This window comes from Leucopleurus acutus, assembly GCF_964270905.1.
Source record: "Leucopleurus acutus genome assembly, chromosome: 4".
Lineage (NCBI taxonomy): Eukaryota > Metazoa > Chordata > Mammalia > Artiodactyla > Delphinidae > Leucopleurus > Leucopleurus acutus.
Window position 1 is genome coordinate 70,787,729 of NC_139146.1, and position 16,150 is coordinate 70,803,878.

A 16,150-nucleotide genomic window follows, 5' to 3' on the forward strand; every position below is an offset into this window, starting at 1 on the left:
GCACAGGTTCCAGACGTGCAGGCTCAGTAGTTGTGGCTCGCGGGCTCTAGAGCACAGGCTCAGTAGTTGTGGCTCACGGGCCCAGTTGCTCCGTGGCATGTGGGATCTTCCCGGACCAGGGCTCGAACCCGTGCCCCCTGCATTGGCAGGCGGATTCCCAACCACTGCACCACCAGCGAAGCCCCTTATTTTATTTTTATTTATTATTTTTGGCTGCACTGCATGGCTTGCAGGATCTTAGTTTCCCCAACCAGGGATCAAACCCGTAACCCCTGTAGTAAGGGTGCGGAGTCCTAACCACTGGACTGCTAGAGAATTGTCTAGAAATATTTATTTTAAAAAAACGTATTAGGGAAACTCTAGAGGTGCTTTCCCAGGCAAACGCAAAGAGAAAATGATGGCCAGCAAGACCACCCACTTCTCGAGACAACCAGTAGTTTCTCTTCTGTCGTAGATCACATAACCCTGTGAGGTGGCTATTGCTTCTCAAGAGCTAAAGGTTTAGAAATTGAGTCTCCCATCCAGGTTTCCTAGTGCCCAAAGAATTTAGGGCAATTCTACCTCACCTGGGACTCACCACAAATAAAATGTGGCAAATCTTACAGTGTTTCCTTCCTGTTTTCTCAGTGTCTCAATTTCACACATCATTTTAGGCTCCTCAGTACCCAGGACACAAGCTCTCCCTATCTTTCTACCTTCCACAAAGGACAACAGTGCCAGCTTACCTGCGGCCTTCTATTTCTCCACACTTGGCACTAAATTTCAGTGAACTACACACAACAGATAATAAAAATAATAGGGCTCAAATATCTCCCAACACTCGTAGAAACGCCCCCCAAAAAAGTAAAACTCCAATTCCAGCAAAACTAAAAGAAGAAACCATATTATCTTCATCTTCGACCAGAAGCTATAAATTTGATTATAAGAAATAGGCATTAAACTAAGATTATCAACTGGTCACTTTCTCAAGGTATTTATTCATGGACAAAATAAAGAGTCCAACCTAAGACTATTGGGAATCCCCTAGCTTTAGCTTTAGGCAGAAAATCTGAAAACTTTGAAAGAGATCATGTATTTTTAACTCAGTCAAAATAGACAACAGAGTGTTTCCAGAATATAGCACTCTGGTTGAGTATGCCACTAAAATAAATGAATGTGATATTGACCCATTAGAGAAATACCCAAGGGAGACTTTTTTTTTCCTAAAAGCATTTACAGTGAATGTTCTACTTGGCTCTCACTTTTCCAAACAGCCCATGGACCATTAAAAAAAAAAAAGAAATATAAATAAAATGTTTAATATCAGTCTACAGAAAAAATTTCTCTCCATGTGCTTGACACTTGGAAAACATGAACTACAGATCAAAATAGAAAAGCAGCTGTTTTCTAGCTAACTAAGGTCAACAGGATTCTAAGTAAAAAGGTGGAGTGTAGAAGTTAAATCATGACCACGTGGTGCAGGTAACACACTCCCCAAACTGTGCGAGTATGAATAAATATTAAATGCAGTAGGTGAAATGAAAGATTTCATTTAATTGTTTATGATTTTCAAAATGATTTAGAATTGATCCTAGATCAAGATAAATGTATGCGATAGATTTGTTCTCTATATAATGTGTATTTTATTCATATAGAAAAATTTAATTAGATATAATTTTATTTTTCACTTATTAGTTGCTCTCTTCTTTGCTAATTTTGGCATAGAGATTTTGCACATAACGTGTTATTTCCACTAACATGGCTATAATGAATGTATAAGACCCATAAAATCAATTTACTTATCACACTGACCCTGTAAGTCAGCATCCAGCTCTATCAACACACTTTGAGCAAATGCCAGCTCCTCAGTTATATCCCTGTGTAATTCACTTAAAGGGAGTTCCTTATCGTATGAAATATTTCAATAGTTGTTCTTAACATTTTGTTTGTAATGACTAGCCTTAGTAATAATCTTTCCTTTAACTTTTTCACCTAACCATAGGGGTGAAAGTGCTAATAATATTTGTTTACTCTAAAATATTCTTTAAACACCAACTTTTTCAGGAAACACTGCCTTGAAAAACAACTTCCTTAAAAAAAAAAAGCAGTTTCCTTGCTGTTAAACTCTCCATATCAAAGCAAGTTGGCAGAATAGAAAGATGACACATGATATACGGTAGTTGCTGCAGCTAATGTCCCTAAACTATATTTTTGAGAGAATGACAAAGACGACAAGCCTAAAGGACCTGTCTTTAAAAGCCTAAACTGACTAGACCATTTGTTTTCAAGCATCTCTGGAAACTAACCAACTCTCAGCTCACAGTTGGTCCTCTATTACGCATTTTTTAAAAGCACAAAAGACAGAATTCAGTAAGACTAAATACTGTTAAGCTACATCACGATGAGCTACAAAAATGCTGAGAGATATCAGCCCAAAGTAGAGTGTTCATTCTTTCAGTGTTGCCCCATCCTTTTCCACATTCCTATTTTAAAAGTGCTGTGGTTAAAAGTACAGATTCTACAGCCTGACCACCTGGGTTTAAATCCCATCACTACTTACTAGCCCTGAAACTTTGGGCAAACTCTCAACTGCCATAAAATAAGGAAAATCAAAGTACCTCCCCTTATTGGGCCGGCCATTAGGATCAAATTAGTCAATACATACATAAACACTTGGAACAGTTCCTGGCATACAGTAAGTTCTCAATAACTGTTAGTCATTACTACGCAGTAATAGTAATGAAAGTAAAATTGTCTTCCTTAGGGCTACTAAGGTACTTTTATATTTTATTTTTATTTTTGGCTGCACTGGGTCTTCGTTGCTGCGCATGGGCTTTCTCTTAATTGCGGTGAGCGGGAGGCTACTCTTTGTTTCAACGCGCAGGCTTCTCACTGCGGGGGCTTCTCTTGTTGCGGAGCACGGGCTCTAGAGCGCAGGCTCAGTAGTTGTGGTACACAGGCTTATTTGTTCCGCAGCATGCGGGATCTTCCCGGACCAGGGCTCGAACCCGTATCCTCTGCATCGGCAGGCAGATTCTTAACCACTGCGCCACCAGGGAAGTCCTAAGGTACTTTTAAATAAATGCCAATTTTCTTTTCCTCTAAGTGCATCCCAGCATAATAAAATGGCTAAGGTAATTTTCAAAAGTGAATCACTTAACCCACTTTTGGAGTAAAATAACTGTGACTCTTTCATGCTAAGTTATTAATAGAAGGCCACATTACACCAAGGCTGTATGGCTCAAAAGTGTTTCAGCTATAACATAGCTCTATTTAAAAACGTTTAAGAAACAGTCTGCATTTCCAACAATAATAGTCAAGTATTACTGATCATTTACAATGAGTGGATTGAGCACTGTGGCAGCAAAATAATGCTCCCCCCAGAGATGTCCACATCCCGAGTCCCAGAACCTGTGAATAGGTTACTTTACATACCTTACATGGCAAAAGGGATGTTGCAGATGTAAGTTAGGGAATCTGAGATGGGGCAATTATCCTGGATTATTCAGGTGAGCCCACGGTAGTCATGGAATCCTTGTAAGCAGAAGAGGGAGGTGAGAGAGTGTGTGTCAGAGCTATGCAGTGTGAGAAAGACTCAATGGGCCATTGCTCATTTTGAAGATGGCAAGGGGCCACAAGCCAAGGAACGCAGGAAGCCTCTAGAAGCTGGAAAAGGCAGAAAACAGACTGGCCCCTAGAGCCTCCAGAAGGAATACAGTACTACCGACACCTTAATTTTAGCCCAGTGAGACCAATTTTGGACTTCTGACCTCCATAACTCTAAGGTACTATATTTGTGTTATTTTAAGCTACCAAGTTGTTATAGCAGCAATAGGAAACTAACACAGGCACCTTACTAAGTATCCTTACTATGGGCATTTATTGAGTTAGCCTTCCAACAATCCCATGAAACAGATGCTATAATTAACTCTTCTTTATGAAGTTTCAGAGGGAAGGAAACCAAAGCTTACGGAAGTTATTTAACTTTACCCAAGAATTGAGTTGGGACATGACACACACCCATACACACACACCCACACACCCTTCTCATTTTGGACAAGGTATACAAGTTAAAAAAAATCAACCGTCATCTGCATGTTAAAAAAATTTATTTTCCTATGATATGAGTTTGAAATTAATTCCTTATCTTTATATCTCTGGCCATGTGGTAACATTTACTTTGCATTTTCTATGTGCCAGGAACTATGTATTTACTCTCTGCTGAAAGTAAATTACAAAATTTAGTAAGAGTTTCTTATCATCGAGACGTTTACAGATTAGTTGGCGGAGACAGGCATGTAGCCTAAAACTACAGACCATGATACAAATGCTTTGAGAATGATAGGCATAGGACAATCCGGTGACAATAATTAGAGAAGAAGTTGTCATTCCATTTGAGAAAGTCAGGAAAGGTTTCTTAGGGAAGAAGATGATTAGGGATTTTCTAGGTTTGAGCCTAGAGAATTTGTGGGGAAGAGGGAGTTGTAGTAATAGGGAACAGAGAACTTTCTAGATAGAGCAAAGGGGAAAATATGCAAAAGCTGACTAGCAGGTAGTTAAACATGGCTGGCACACAGGGGACTGGCAAGAGAAAAGGTTTGAAAGGAAGTAGAAACCAGACTGGGAAGGATATTCCTGTCATAGGTTTGGAATTGATCTTGTTGTGATAGAGAAATTTTGCAGAGTCTTAAATGGGGTAGAATGTTATAATGATCACTCTGGCAACAGGGTGATGCTTGAAAGGCGCTAAGTCTAGCAGACAGTTAGAAGGCTATTGCAACAGTCCAAGTGAGAAAGGAAGGACTGAGTCAAGGCAAAAGCAGTGAGAACAAAGGGAACATTTGGGAGAGAGCTTTCAGAGGCAAAATTGTAAGAACATAATGGAAAGAGTCAGAGGTCCCTTCAAGGTTTCCGGTTTGAATTACTGGGTAAATGAAGATATTTACCAAGATGGGGTGGTTGCGTTAGTGTTATTCATCAAATATTTTCAATTCTCTCCCATTCTACTAGGGCACATGCTGGGGTTACGTTCTTCTGCCTCATTCTGTCTCTTGATATCTTTGATGTTGGTCAAAGGGTACGAACTTCCGATTATAAGATGAGTAAGTTCTGGGGATCTAACGTACGGCATTGTGATTATAATTAGTGATGCTGCATTATATACTTTTTTAAAAGTATAAAAAAAGTATAGAAGTTACTCCAGGGCTCTCTTTCTTTCTTTCTGGCACAATAACCACAAAGGTTCAAGATGATGGCTGGTCCATCAATGTAGTCCTTTAATGACCTGAATAAGCATAGCCCTCCCTGCCATCTTGCAGAGCACATGTTGCAAATGAGAAACTGACCTTCGTTGTTGTTAAGCCACTAATATATTAGAATTATTTGTGTTACACAGCATAGCATAGCCTGCCCTGACTGATACAATAGATAATAGAGAATGAAAAATAAAAGTTGTAGAAGGCCTAAGGAAGGCCTCAAGCCTAAGGAATTAACGAAAAAAAACTATGTTTTTGCATCTGCTCAGAAGACCAGCATTATTAAAGGAATATGGAGAATTAAATAAGGAACGTGGAGTCAGGTCATAAAAGAGCATGGAAAATCTTAAGGTTTTGGTGAAAAGAAATCAGGATCTGGGAGGTTTTCCATTTTAAAATGATATTCAAAACACAACACTATAAGTTAGGAAGTAAAGATTCTTATCATTCCAAATTCTTGTAAAAGCCACAAGCTGCTAAGAAATTCGGTAAGAGAAAACCTATATTTAAGTTCAATGATCTCCAGCTCATCTAGCATTTTTGAAGAGGAAAGTCACTTTTATAGAGGAATATTTCTCTTGAGTTCAAGAAAAACAAACAATTTTACCATACTTCCTATACTCCCCACCACTATAATTTCTTTCTTCTTCAATGCGTGACAAAAATAAAAAATTAATAGGTCCCACATAGACTTTACATAGAATTAAGAAAACTAGGAATAGTAACCTTAGGCCATTCTTAAGCTTAAGGCTAAAACAAAATTTATTTTAGATGTGGATGAGTGGACGAGACTTTGAAACCAAGTCTTCAACAGCTGGGGAAAAAAAAGTTAAGAACATTCTAATGAGATGTGGGGGGACCATACCTTTGATGAAATGAAATTGAGATGAACAATAGTTTGCAAAAATCAGTGCAGACGTCTGGAGCCTGTGCTCCGCAACAAGAGAGGCCGCGAGAGTGAGAGCCCGCACACCACGATGAAGAGTGGCCCCCGCTCACCGCAGCTAGAGAAAGCCCTCGCACAGAAACGAAGACCCAACACAGCCAAAAATAAATAAATAAATTTAAATCATATGGGCTTCTAAGAAGACCTCTGCTTAAAAAAAAAAAAAATCAGTGCAGACCATACTCCAAAGCACATTTATAAGATGCTTGAAATAACTTTCTATTTTTTCCCCTGCCACATTCTCTACCCACGTCAACCCTTTCTCTAGACAGGTGTCAAAAAAACCTTTTAACATCCCCAACCAGATCAATCACGCCACTCCCCCACTCCAAAATTCTCATGGTGAAGGTCATGGTTAAAGCACCACCCCCTCAGGGAAGGCTTCCCAGACCACGTTCAGACCCTGTCAGACCTTGTCTCCAAGAAACTCTCTTCCTGCATAGGAGTTACCTCTGTGGTAACTAATCAACTGTGTGGTCATTTTTAGGTGTCCCTCCTTCACTGAACTAGGAAGCCCATGAGGATAGGCTGATTCAGGGCTGTGCCCAAGTCCCATAGGATACTGCCTCGAATTTCACAGGCATTCAATAAAGGAATAAACAGTATCAAATTATATCTACTATTTTATGTCTGTTCAATGTTGCTCAACATGTCAACATAATTTTACTTTAAGTGTTGCATATATAATGTTTCTATATTATTTATAAATAATTTAAGGCAGATATCAGTCCAAGCTCTGATCAAGTATTCCATGGTACTAGCTGACTCTTGCAGTCCTGTGATGGAAGCACAACATGTGATGGAAGAATTAAACTGCTAGTTTAGCTCTTATAAGAGAGGAATGAGTCTCTGAAAGTGGCTCTCAGGCCTGAGCCTAACAGTCAAGTGAAACTTGGCATCACACTGCAAATCCAACAGTCGGTCAACTTTACTTCTTCCTAGCTACTTTATTAGCAATTAAACTATACTATGGCAATGGCTTGGTTGTAGGGTTATGGGGTTATAAATTATGGGATTACTATGATGATGGGTCATAGTTCACAGATTTTAGTTCTTACAGATAGAGTTAAAATGAGATAAGGACATTTCTGGTTAATTTTTGAGTGTAAGAGAACTATTTATTAAGAAGTTATCTAATATTAGTAATAATATTCATAAGCAAAAACCAATTTTTTACTCTCATAATGAATGTTGTCACCTATAAAAACACTTTCACAATATGATATCGTTATATGCAGAATCTAAAAAACAATGATACAAACGAACTTATTTACAAAGCAGAAACAGACTCACAGACTTAGAGAACAAACTTATGGTTACCGGGGGGAAGGGATAGATTGGAAGTTTGGGATTGACATGTACACACTGCTATATTTAAAATGGATAACCAACAGGACTTCCCTGTGGTCCAGTGGATAAGACTTCACGTTTCCACTGCAGGGAGTGCGGGTTCGATCCGTGGTCGGGAAACTAAGATCCCACATGCCACGCGGCATAGCCAAAAAAAAAAAAAAAAAAAAGATAACCAACAAGGACCTATGTATAGCACAGGGAATTCTGCTCAATACTCGTATTAACTTAAATGGAAAAGGAATTTGAAAAAGAATAGAATGTATATGTATAACTGAATTATTTTGCTATACACCTGAAACTAACATGTTATTAATCAACTATACTCCAATAGAAAATAAAAAATTTTTTTAAACTAAAATAAATAAAAACACTTTCACAGATATTTCATTTTACTTCCATAACAATTCTCTGAAATGAATAAGAATTATATTCCCCATCTTACAGAGAAGGTAAATCATGTGATCAAAAGTCACCCATCTAGTAAATGGAAGAGTAAGATGCTAAACCCAGACCTCCTAGCGTGGAGCTTTAAATTCTTTCTTCTAGGTCACATGGCCCTTCAGTATTAGACTATAACTGAAAAATAAAAACCCAGGTACAATATTGTACCTTTCGTACTCTTCATTTTTCTCTTCAATTTCCTTCAAATCCCTGAATCTTCATTTTAGAGTCCAAACTAGACTAAATTAAACTAAACGAAACCTTTGTAGCTCCAGCTTCAGTTTAAGGGGTTGAGGAGAGAAACGATTTGCTATTGCTCTTTTCTACAGCCTGCTGCTGAAATAATTATTCAGAAAGTCCAACTCTCTTATCTTCAGAAATCTCTGCCATCTTGACTTTACGCATGCCAGAAGCCCAAAGAGACAAAATTAGAAACACGTAGTGCATCTGTGTTTATTAGCATAAGGTTTTATTATCTCTTCCTAATCAATAAACTTCTCACTATTATCTCTTTGCCTTTTGAAGCTAGAGTTCCTGTTATGTGGCATTCCAACATCCCTTAGCAATCCTTACAGACCCAGAAATAACTACAAAACTTTGAAAGAGCACGGATTTTAAGCGCAAACCAAACAGAACATTCTTAAAAGCAAGCAGAATCTAACGAGGTTTTTTAAACAAAGGTATAAAATGATTTTATCGTTCATTAAAACGACAAACATCTCAGTTATAAAACAGGAAATGTTTATTTGGGCAGATATTACTTAATATATCTATATCAAATCATCTGGTGCAGAACCTATGAAAAGAATGCTTTTGAAGACTGTCTGGAAAACACCCACTTTCTAAAGGTTACCTACATATAAGCCAAAATAGCACTAAGAAATGGTTACAAATTGGTTCACTTCCTAATCTCATATAAGTGATACAAGAAAAATCTACCCCTAGGTATAAGCCCAAGATAAATGAAAACATATGTCCGCACAAAAACTTGAACGTGAAGGTTCAGAGCAACATTATTCGTAATAGCCGAAAGATGGAAACAACTAAAATGTCCATCAATTGATAAATGGATTTTTTTAACGTGGTAAATCCGTACAATGGAGTATTATTTCACCATAAGGAATGAAGTACTGATAGATACTAAAACATGGATGAACCTTGAAAATATTATGTGGAGTGAAAGAAGTCAGTCACAAAACCCACATATGGTCATACGAAATGTCCAGAATAGGGGAATCTATAGAGACACAAAGTACATTAGTGGTTGCTTCGGGGTGGAGCACAGGGGAGACAGAAAGATGGGAGGGTGACAGCTAAAAGGGAATAGAGTTTCTTCTTGAGGTAATGAAAATGTTCCAAAATTGACTGTGGTGATGGTTGAACTTACCTGTGAATATATTAAAAATTACTGAATTACACATTTTAAATGGGTGAATTGTATGGTGTGTAAATTAAATTTCAATAAAGTGATAAAAACGTTTAAATTTAGTATATAAACAAATAAACCCCATTAAAGCACTGTTTTAATAGCACCCTGCCTCTTCTCAGAGGCCTCTAAGCTCTGAAGCACTTAAAGATGGGTTTTAAACTTATATTAGCATTCCACCCTGAGACTGAAAGGAAATATTCTTCACAGTGTGTGAGTCATTCTACACAGTGTTCTGAGAATGAGACTGTTAAAAATGACAGGGGGGCTTCCCTGGTGGCGCAGTGGTTGAGAGTTCGCCTGCCGATGCAGGGGACCAGGGTTCGTGTCCCGGTCTGGGAAGATCCCACATGCCGCGGAGCGGCTGGGCCCGTGAGCCATGGCCGCTGAGCCTGTGCATCCGGAGCCTGTGCTCCGCAGCGGGAGAGGCCACAACAGTGAGAGGCCCGCATACCGAAAAAAAAAAAAAAAAAAAGACAGGGTTATGACTGAGGGAGCGTCTACCAGACAGACCCTCCCAGACATAACAACTATAAACTCTGGACAAAACACAAAAAAGCAACGACCCGACGGTACTGGAAAGGAAACAAAAGCAGGCCAAGTCTGGAGGGGAGGCGAGTCCTGGAAGAAGAGAGGGGCAGAGGCGAGTTTCAGGGTTTTGTCCTGCCTTTAGCCCGAGAGCAGGCCAGAGCTGGCACCACGTGGAGCAGGGCGATTAAAACCCCAATAGAAAACCTGCAGACTTCCTGGGCCGAGGTATTTTCTGTCCTCTTCCTACTTGTCACCCTGTGACCTCTGACCATCTCTCTGCCTTTGGCTTCTGTGGAACCCAGCATTTCCCGGTTCCTTTCCTTCTTCTCCAACACCACTTCCGGTATCTCTTGATGCTTCCTCTTTCCTTGTCTCCCCTAAACACCAGCATCCTCCAGGGCTATGCCCAAAGATTTTCTTTTTTTTTTTTTGCGGTACGCGGGCCTCTCACTGTTGTGGCCTCTCCCGTTGCGGAGCACAGGCTCCGGACACGCAGGCTCAGCGGCCATGGCTCACGGGCCCAGCCGCTCCGCAGCATGTGGGATCTTCCCAGACCGGGGCACGAACCCGTGTCCCCCGCATCGGCAGGCGGACTCTCAACCACTGCGCCACCAGGGAAACCCATATGCCCCCAGCTTTTAATCAGTGCCCTTTCTCCTAACAGTTCATCTACTCGCGCTGCTTCCACTGAGACTCCCACATTCATAACTGCACTCAGGCTCCCTTCTCAGCTTCCCTTCTGCATAGTTCCAGCGGGGTGAGAGTTAAATTCTAAAGTCAGCACAGAAGCCAGAAATCACACAGACTCACCATTTCCCTTGAAATCCCCTTAGGAAGGTAAGGTGTTGGACTCTTACAGTCCTCCATTTCTTGGCCCAGCTTGCACTGCTGAATTTGCTCACCATAAATGCACTTAAACTAGGATTCCACTGTATTTAGTTGTTCCACAAGTCTCTCCAACTTAACATGTCCTAACTGAACTTCCAGCCTGCCCTCCATCTACCTGCATCCCTCTCCTCCGCCTTTACTTCCTACGTTAACAGGTGGCAGCAAAATCAACCTGGTTGCCCAAGCTAGAAATCGGAGAGTCAACCTTGACTTCTCTTTCTCCCTCATGCCAAAATCCAATCTGTCTTGATTTCCGTTGATTTTAGTGCACCAAATGCTTTAATCTAAGCCCTTATCATCTTTTACTTAGATAATCGCCAGTCGCCAAATTGTCTCCCTGCCTTCATTTCTTTATGCCTCCAGTCCCCTATAGTGTATCCAGGTCTTTTGTCTTTTGAAAATGCAAATACAATCAGATTTCTTCCCGCTGGGAAAGATCCTCCAATGGTAAACCACCACCCAGAGCAGTAGAAACAGCTCTTGGGCTTCCCTGGTGGTGCAGTGGTTGAGAGTCCGCCTGCCGATGCAGGGGACATGGGTTCGCGCCCCGGTCTGGGAGGATCCCACATGCCACGGAGCGGTTGGGCCCGTGAGCCATGGCTGCTGAGCCTGCGCAGTCCGGAGCCTGTGCTCCGCAATGGGAGAGGCCACAGCAGCGAGAGGCCCGCGTACCGCAAAAAAAAAAAAAAAAAAAAAAAGAAACAGCTCTTATAAATCATGCTAATTTTAATTTTGACTTCATTTATCTTTAATAATGGCATCACTTACCAACAAAGGACAGCAGGATCACCAGCAGGACAATGAGAGCACAGATACATGGAATCAGGACCAGCAATAGGAAACGAAGAATATTCACAGTCGCCAGCTTCTGAGAGCAACCATCACCCATGGTATCATCATCTGCTCCCAAGACCTAAAGTAGGAGAGGAAAATGAAACATGGTTTTAATATTACAAAGCAACTCAGTACATGGTATGACATTTTAGAGTACAGCTATCCATTTAGAGAAGCAGCATTCCTAAGAGATTTTCCTCCGTGTATTTTAGGGCATGAAATGAGGTTAGTCACCAAATCACACTAATAAATGAACAAATAACTACAAATCACATTCAGGGAAGAGCAAATCATCTATTTCTGAAATGTTTTTCAGGAGTATATGAACTTATAATGATATTCCATCTTGATTTTTTTTTAATGTATCTGCTCATTTGGTATTATTCCAAAGGGCTGTTCTTACCATGGCAAGAACTCACCTTGACCTAGAACTCTAAGCAAAGAGTGCCTAATACAGTGATAAAATACTGGTGAGTAGTTGTGGACAGGGCATTATCCAGACTTCATTCTTGTTTTGCTCATTAGTCCTAACCCAAATCTGCATGAATCAAGATCAAATAAGTTTTTAACCATTAATAATTCAGCAAGATTGAATATTACTGACGATGTATTTAGTGGCAAGTTGAACAGTGAAAAAGAGCCTGTTCTGTTGGCCACTGACAGGATGCCCTCCACTGTCCACACTGCCCCTGCAGCCCATCCATTTGTGAGAGAATGATGAGATGCAACAGAGTTGGTTCAACAAGACAAAGTTCTTGTCTTCAAATTCTTTAAATTTTGCTTAGGTCAATCTCTTGCCAGAAACAATGTCTGGATATTCATTTATTGCAACTGGCTTAGGGGAGTAATTTTTTCAACAGAGATGGAATTAAAAGTGATTTGAGTCACTATGAGCAACTCTTCTGATCCCATTAATGAAGATGTTTCTCATGGTTCTCTCTTGGACTTCTGACTCTCCTTGCCTTTCCCTCTCTGACAGTTTCAGACCTTGAACTACAACCTTGGTGTACCAGCTCTTGAATCTCTTGAGTCCTGAACTTTCTTTCAAGTTAGATCATATATTTCTGATGCCTAGTACATAGCATCATCTCTTCTCAACATGTCCAAAATCAAACTAATCTCCTTCTTTATCCATTACCTTCAAACATAGTTCTCCTGACTTCCATATTTGTGCTAAAACAAACTCCACTATTCCTATAACCTCGAGACTCCGGACTTTTCCATCACCCCCCCATGCTATTCATTACCAAGTTTTGTTGGTTCTTCCTCTGTAAGAAAAATCTAATTTTTTAAATTGAATGACCTTTGAGAAAGAGCTTTATCAAAATCAAGAAGTCGTCCTAACCGATGATCCTGCATTTGATCTTTTCTGGTATATAACCAGTACCTGATAATTTCCCACGGATAAAAAGGCAACTTTGATGAGTTCTTCTGAAATTGCAAAGCATATGTGATTCTCCATTTCTGCTTTATTCCTCCTACATCAAAATGAGTTCTGGTTCACTAACACATATTGCAAGCAGTATTCACTACATACACTGATGTGATGACACCCTCTGTAATTTTAAGAATTCTCCGTGGGAGACATTATTTGAAAGAACGTATGCTGTTAGCTTAAGAATGGCTTGATTTCCTAGATTAATGTCTTTACTGACCCATTCCCTTTGAACCTGGTTTAATTGACCAGCCAACGTGAGTTGATTCAGAGTTAATTTACAATTAAGTGGCAGGAGGAGGTCATGGAAAGGACGTGACCTACCAGTTGAACCATGAGCTGGAGTCAGGCTATCAGAGGCTCCTCACCCCCTCTTCTGTCCTTAGAATGTATGTTACACCCACTGTCCCCACAGCCAAAGCCATTTTCAAGGACACAGCCTTGAGAGAGCAATGCGCTGTTGAGACCATCTGGATGGTATACATGACTGCATCCCATTATGTCTTCTATATAAACTCTTAAGATTCTGGCAGACATGGAGATCTAATCACCTTGCAGCTGTCCAAGACAAACCTTGCATGTAAGTTCCCTTGCTTATTAAAACTGCCATCTACCAATCTGGAGTCATCTGCCTCTTTCTTCAGTCTCTCCTTGCCTTCCGTATATGAGGGTCAGTTTCAGATTTCACCCAATGTGATCTAACACACTGATACAATATAATATAAGATCTGCTATAGCACATTGATTATAACACCAGCATTGGGTGGGTGGTACCCTTTGAGGCTTGGATATAACATTTACCTGTAAAAAGCCAGTGTGGGGCTTCCCTGGTGGAGCAGTGGTTAAGAATCCTCCTGCCAATGCAGGAGACACAGGTTCGAGCCCTGGCCTGGGAAGATCCCACGTGCTGTGGAGCAACTAAGCCAGTGAGCCACAACTACTGAGCCCGAGTGCCACAACTACTGAAGCCCGTGTGCCGCAGTGAAGAGTAGGCACTGCTCGCCACAACTCGAGAAAGCCTGCGTGCAGCAACGAGGACCCAATGCAGCCAAAAGTAAATAAAATAAATAAATTTAAGGCCACACATAGATAAGGAAGTAAGGACCATAGACCAAACCACAGGTCTAATGGCGACCCAGGATAAACCACACAGAACCTGTGTGGAGTCCAACAGAGCCCCAGATGTAGTTCAGGAACCAAGAGGTCTTTCAAGATCAAACACAGCCCTAAAAAAAGTTTAAAAAAATAAATTAAAAAAACCAGTGTGGAACTACAGCTCAACAGAAACAGTAGTAGAACTGACTTACTTACTTCATTTACTCAACAAGTAGTTATTGAACACCTACTAATTATAATAAGCATAGTGATGGATATAATAACGATTTAAGACCAACTGTCCCTCCAAAGCTCACAGTCTTGTAGGAGAGATAAGATATGTATGTAAATAACTACATTTCGAGGTAGCAAATGATAAGCACCATGAGATCTATAGGAATTCAAAAGATAGGAATACGATTTCTTGCTGGAGGATCAGTTAAGACATTGTAGGGAACCAGCACTTGAACTAGCCATGATTCTGAGAAAAGTATCCCTGAAAAGCCCTGTTACAGCTTAAAAGAGTGGTAAAATACATCCAGAGAGGTAAAGAGTTAGGAACTTTCTTTGGCTTCCACAACAATGGAAAAGCTTTCTTGGTTAAGGTGGGTGGTCACAGGAGCATTATAGTGATAATCTTCTTGGGTGGCAGATGCACAACGGCCTCAGTGCTATGTGGAATCCTGTGTCCAAATACATCTCATTTAGCATTCATAAGAGAAGAATCAGTAGGGAACGTGCTAGAGGCTCATTTTAATATCTTATATAAGTATATCAAGTATTTGACCTCCAGGAACCATATTCACGATTAGTGCAAATGCTTTCTCCAATAACTAGGAAATTGATTCCTTTTATGAAGGGAAGAAGAGGAAGAAATACTTACAAGAAATTCAGAACTAAGAAATACTTAGAAGAAATCTCAGCACTTTCCTCAGGTGCGTAACTTTTCTCTTGCACTCATGGCCACTTAAGACTGTTGCTATAAATGCTGCATTATTCAGAGGCCCTTTGAGGTTCCTCTGAATATAATGCAACTCTCAGACTTTACAGTTGGGTGAATAATGCCAGATGAGATAAACTGCTAGGACAATTCCTAAGCTTCATTTCAGTGGACTCAACAACCCTCTCTCCAGAAGGTACCCTCTTCCAGAATCTACCCTCCACATACTTGAAACCGTAAGCTAAGCACAGGCACAAGCATTCCATGGTGCAGGCAGGGAGCAATGCATCTTGTTGACCTGCACATATTTCAAATATGTGGTTCTCATGTTTTATTAATCCTGTTGGTGAAAACTCATTTCTTTTGTCTTAAGAACTACATTGATTTTTAAAGGTGTCGTGTTGGCTTATGTAACATATATGGATACAATCTACCTGACTGGGACATCTCCTTGAGTCATTGGTTCCACTGGGAGACCTTCTCATCTGTCTCTTGTACATTCTTTATTGTGCTTGCCTCCTGGCTTAGTGATTCAACTTATTTTCACAACAGCCATTCTCTCTCTCATTTTTAAATATACAGTTGGTTTACAATGTTGTATTAGGTTCAGATGTACAGCACAGTGACTCAGTTATACACACACACACACACACATATATACACATATATATTATTTTTCAGATTCTTTTCCATTATAGGCTATTATAGAATATTGAGTAGAGTTCCCAGTGCTATACGGTAGCTCCTTGTTGGTTATCTATTTTATATATAGTAGTGTGTATATAGTAGTGTGTAATCCCAAACTCCTAATTTATCTCTCTCCCCCTTCCCTTTTAGTAATCATACGTTTGTTTTCTATGTCTGTGAGTCTATTTCTGTTTTGTAAATAAGTTCATCTGTATCATTTTTTTAGATCCCACATATGAGCAATATCATATGCTATTTGTCTTTGTCTGACTTCACTTAGCATGATAATCTCTAGGTCCATCCATGTTGCTGCAAATGGCATTATTTCATTCTTTTTTAT

At 40.1% G+C, this 16,150-nt stretch overlaps 1 protein-coding gene across 1 annotated transcript in view; it reads right to left on the minus strand.

Moving 5' to 3' along the window:
* The window catches only part of CORIN (corin, serine peptidase), a gene marked incomplete at its 5' end in the record, with an annotated part of 265,153 nt that overhangs the window by 217,951 nt on the left and 31,052 nt on the right, over positions 1 to 16,150 (minus strand). Inside the window, 1 exon segment of the mRNA XM_082837777.1 lies at positions 11,588 to 11,732. Within this exon segment, the coding sequence (XP_082693903.1) occupies positions 11,588 to 11,732 (145 nt within the window).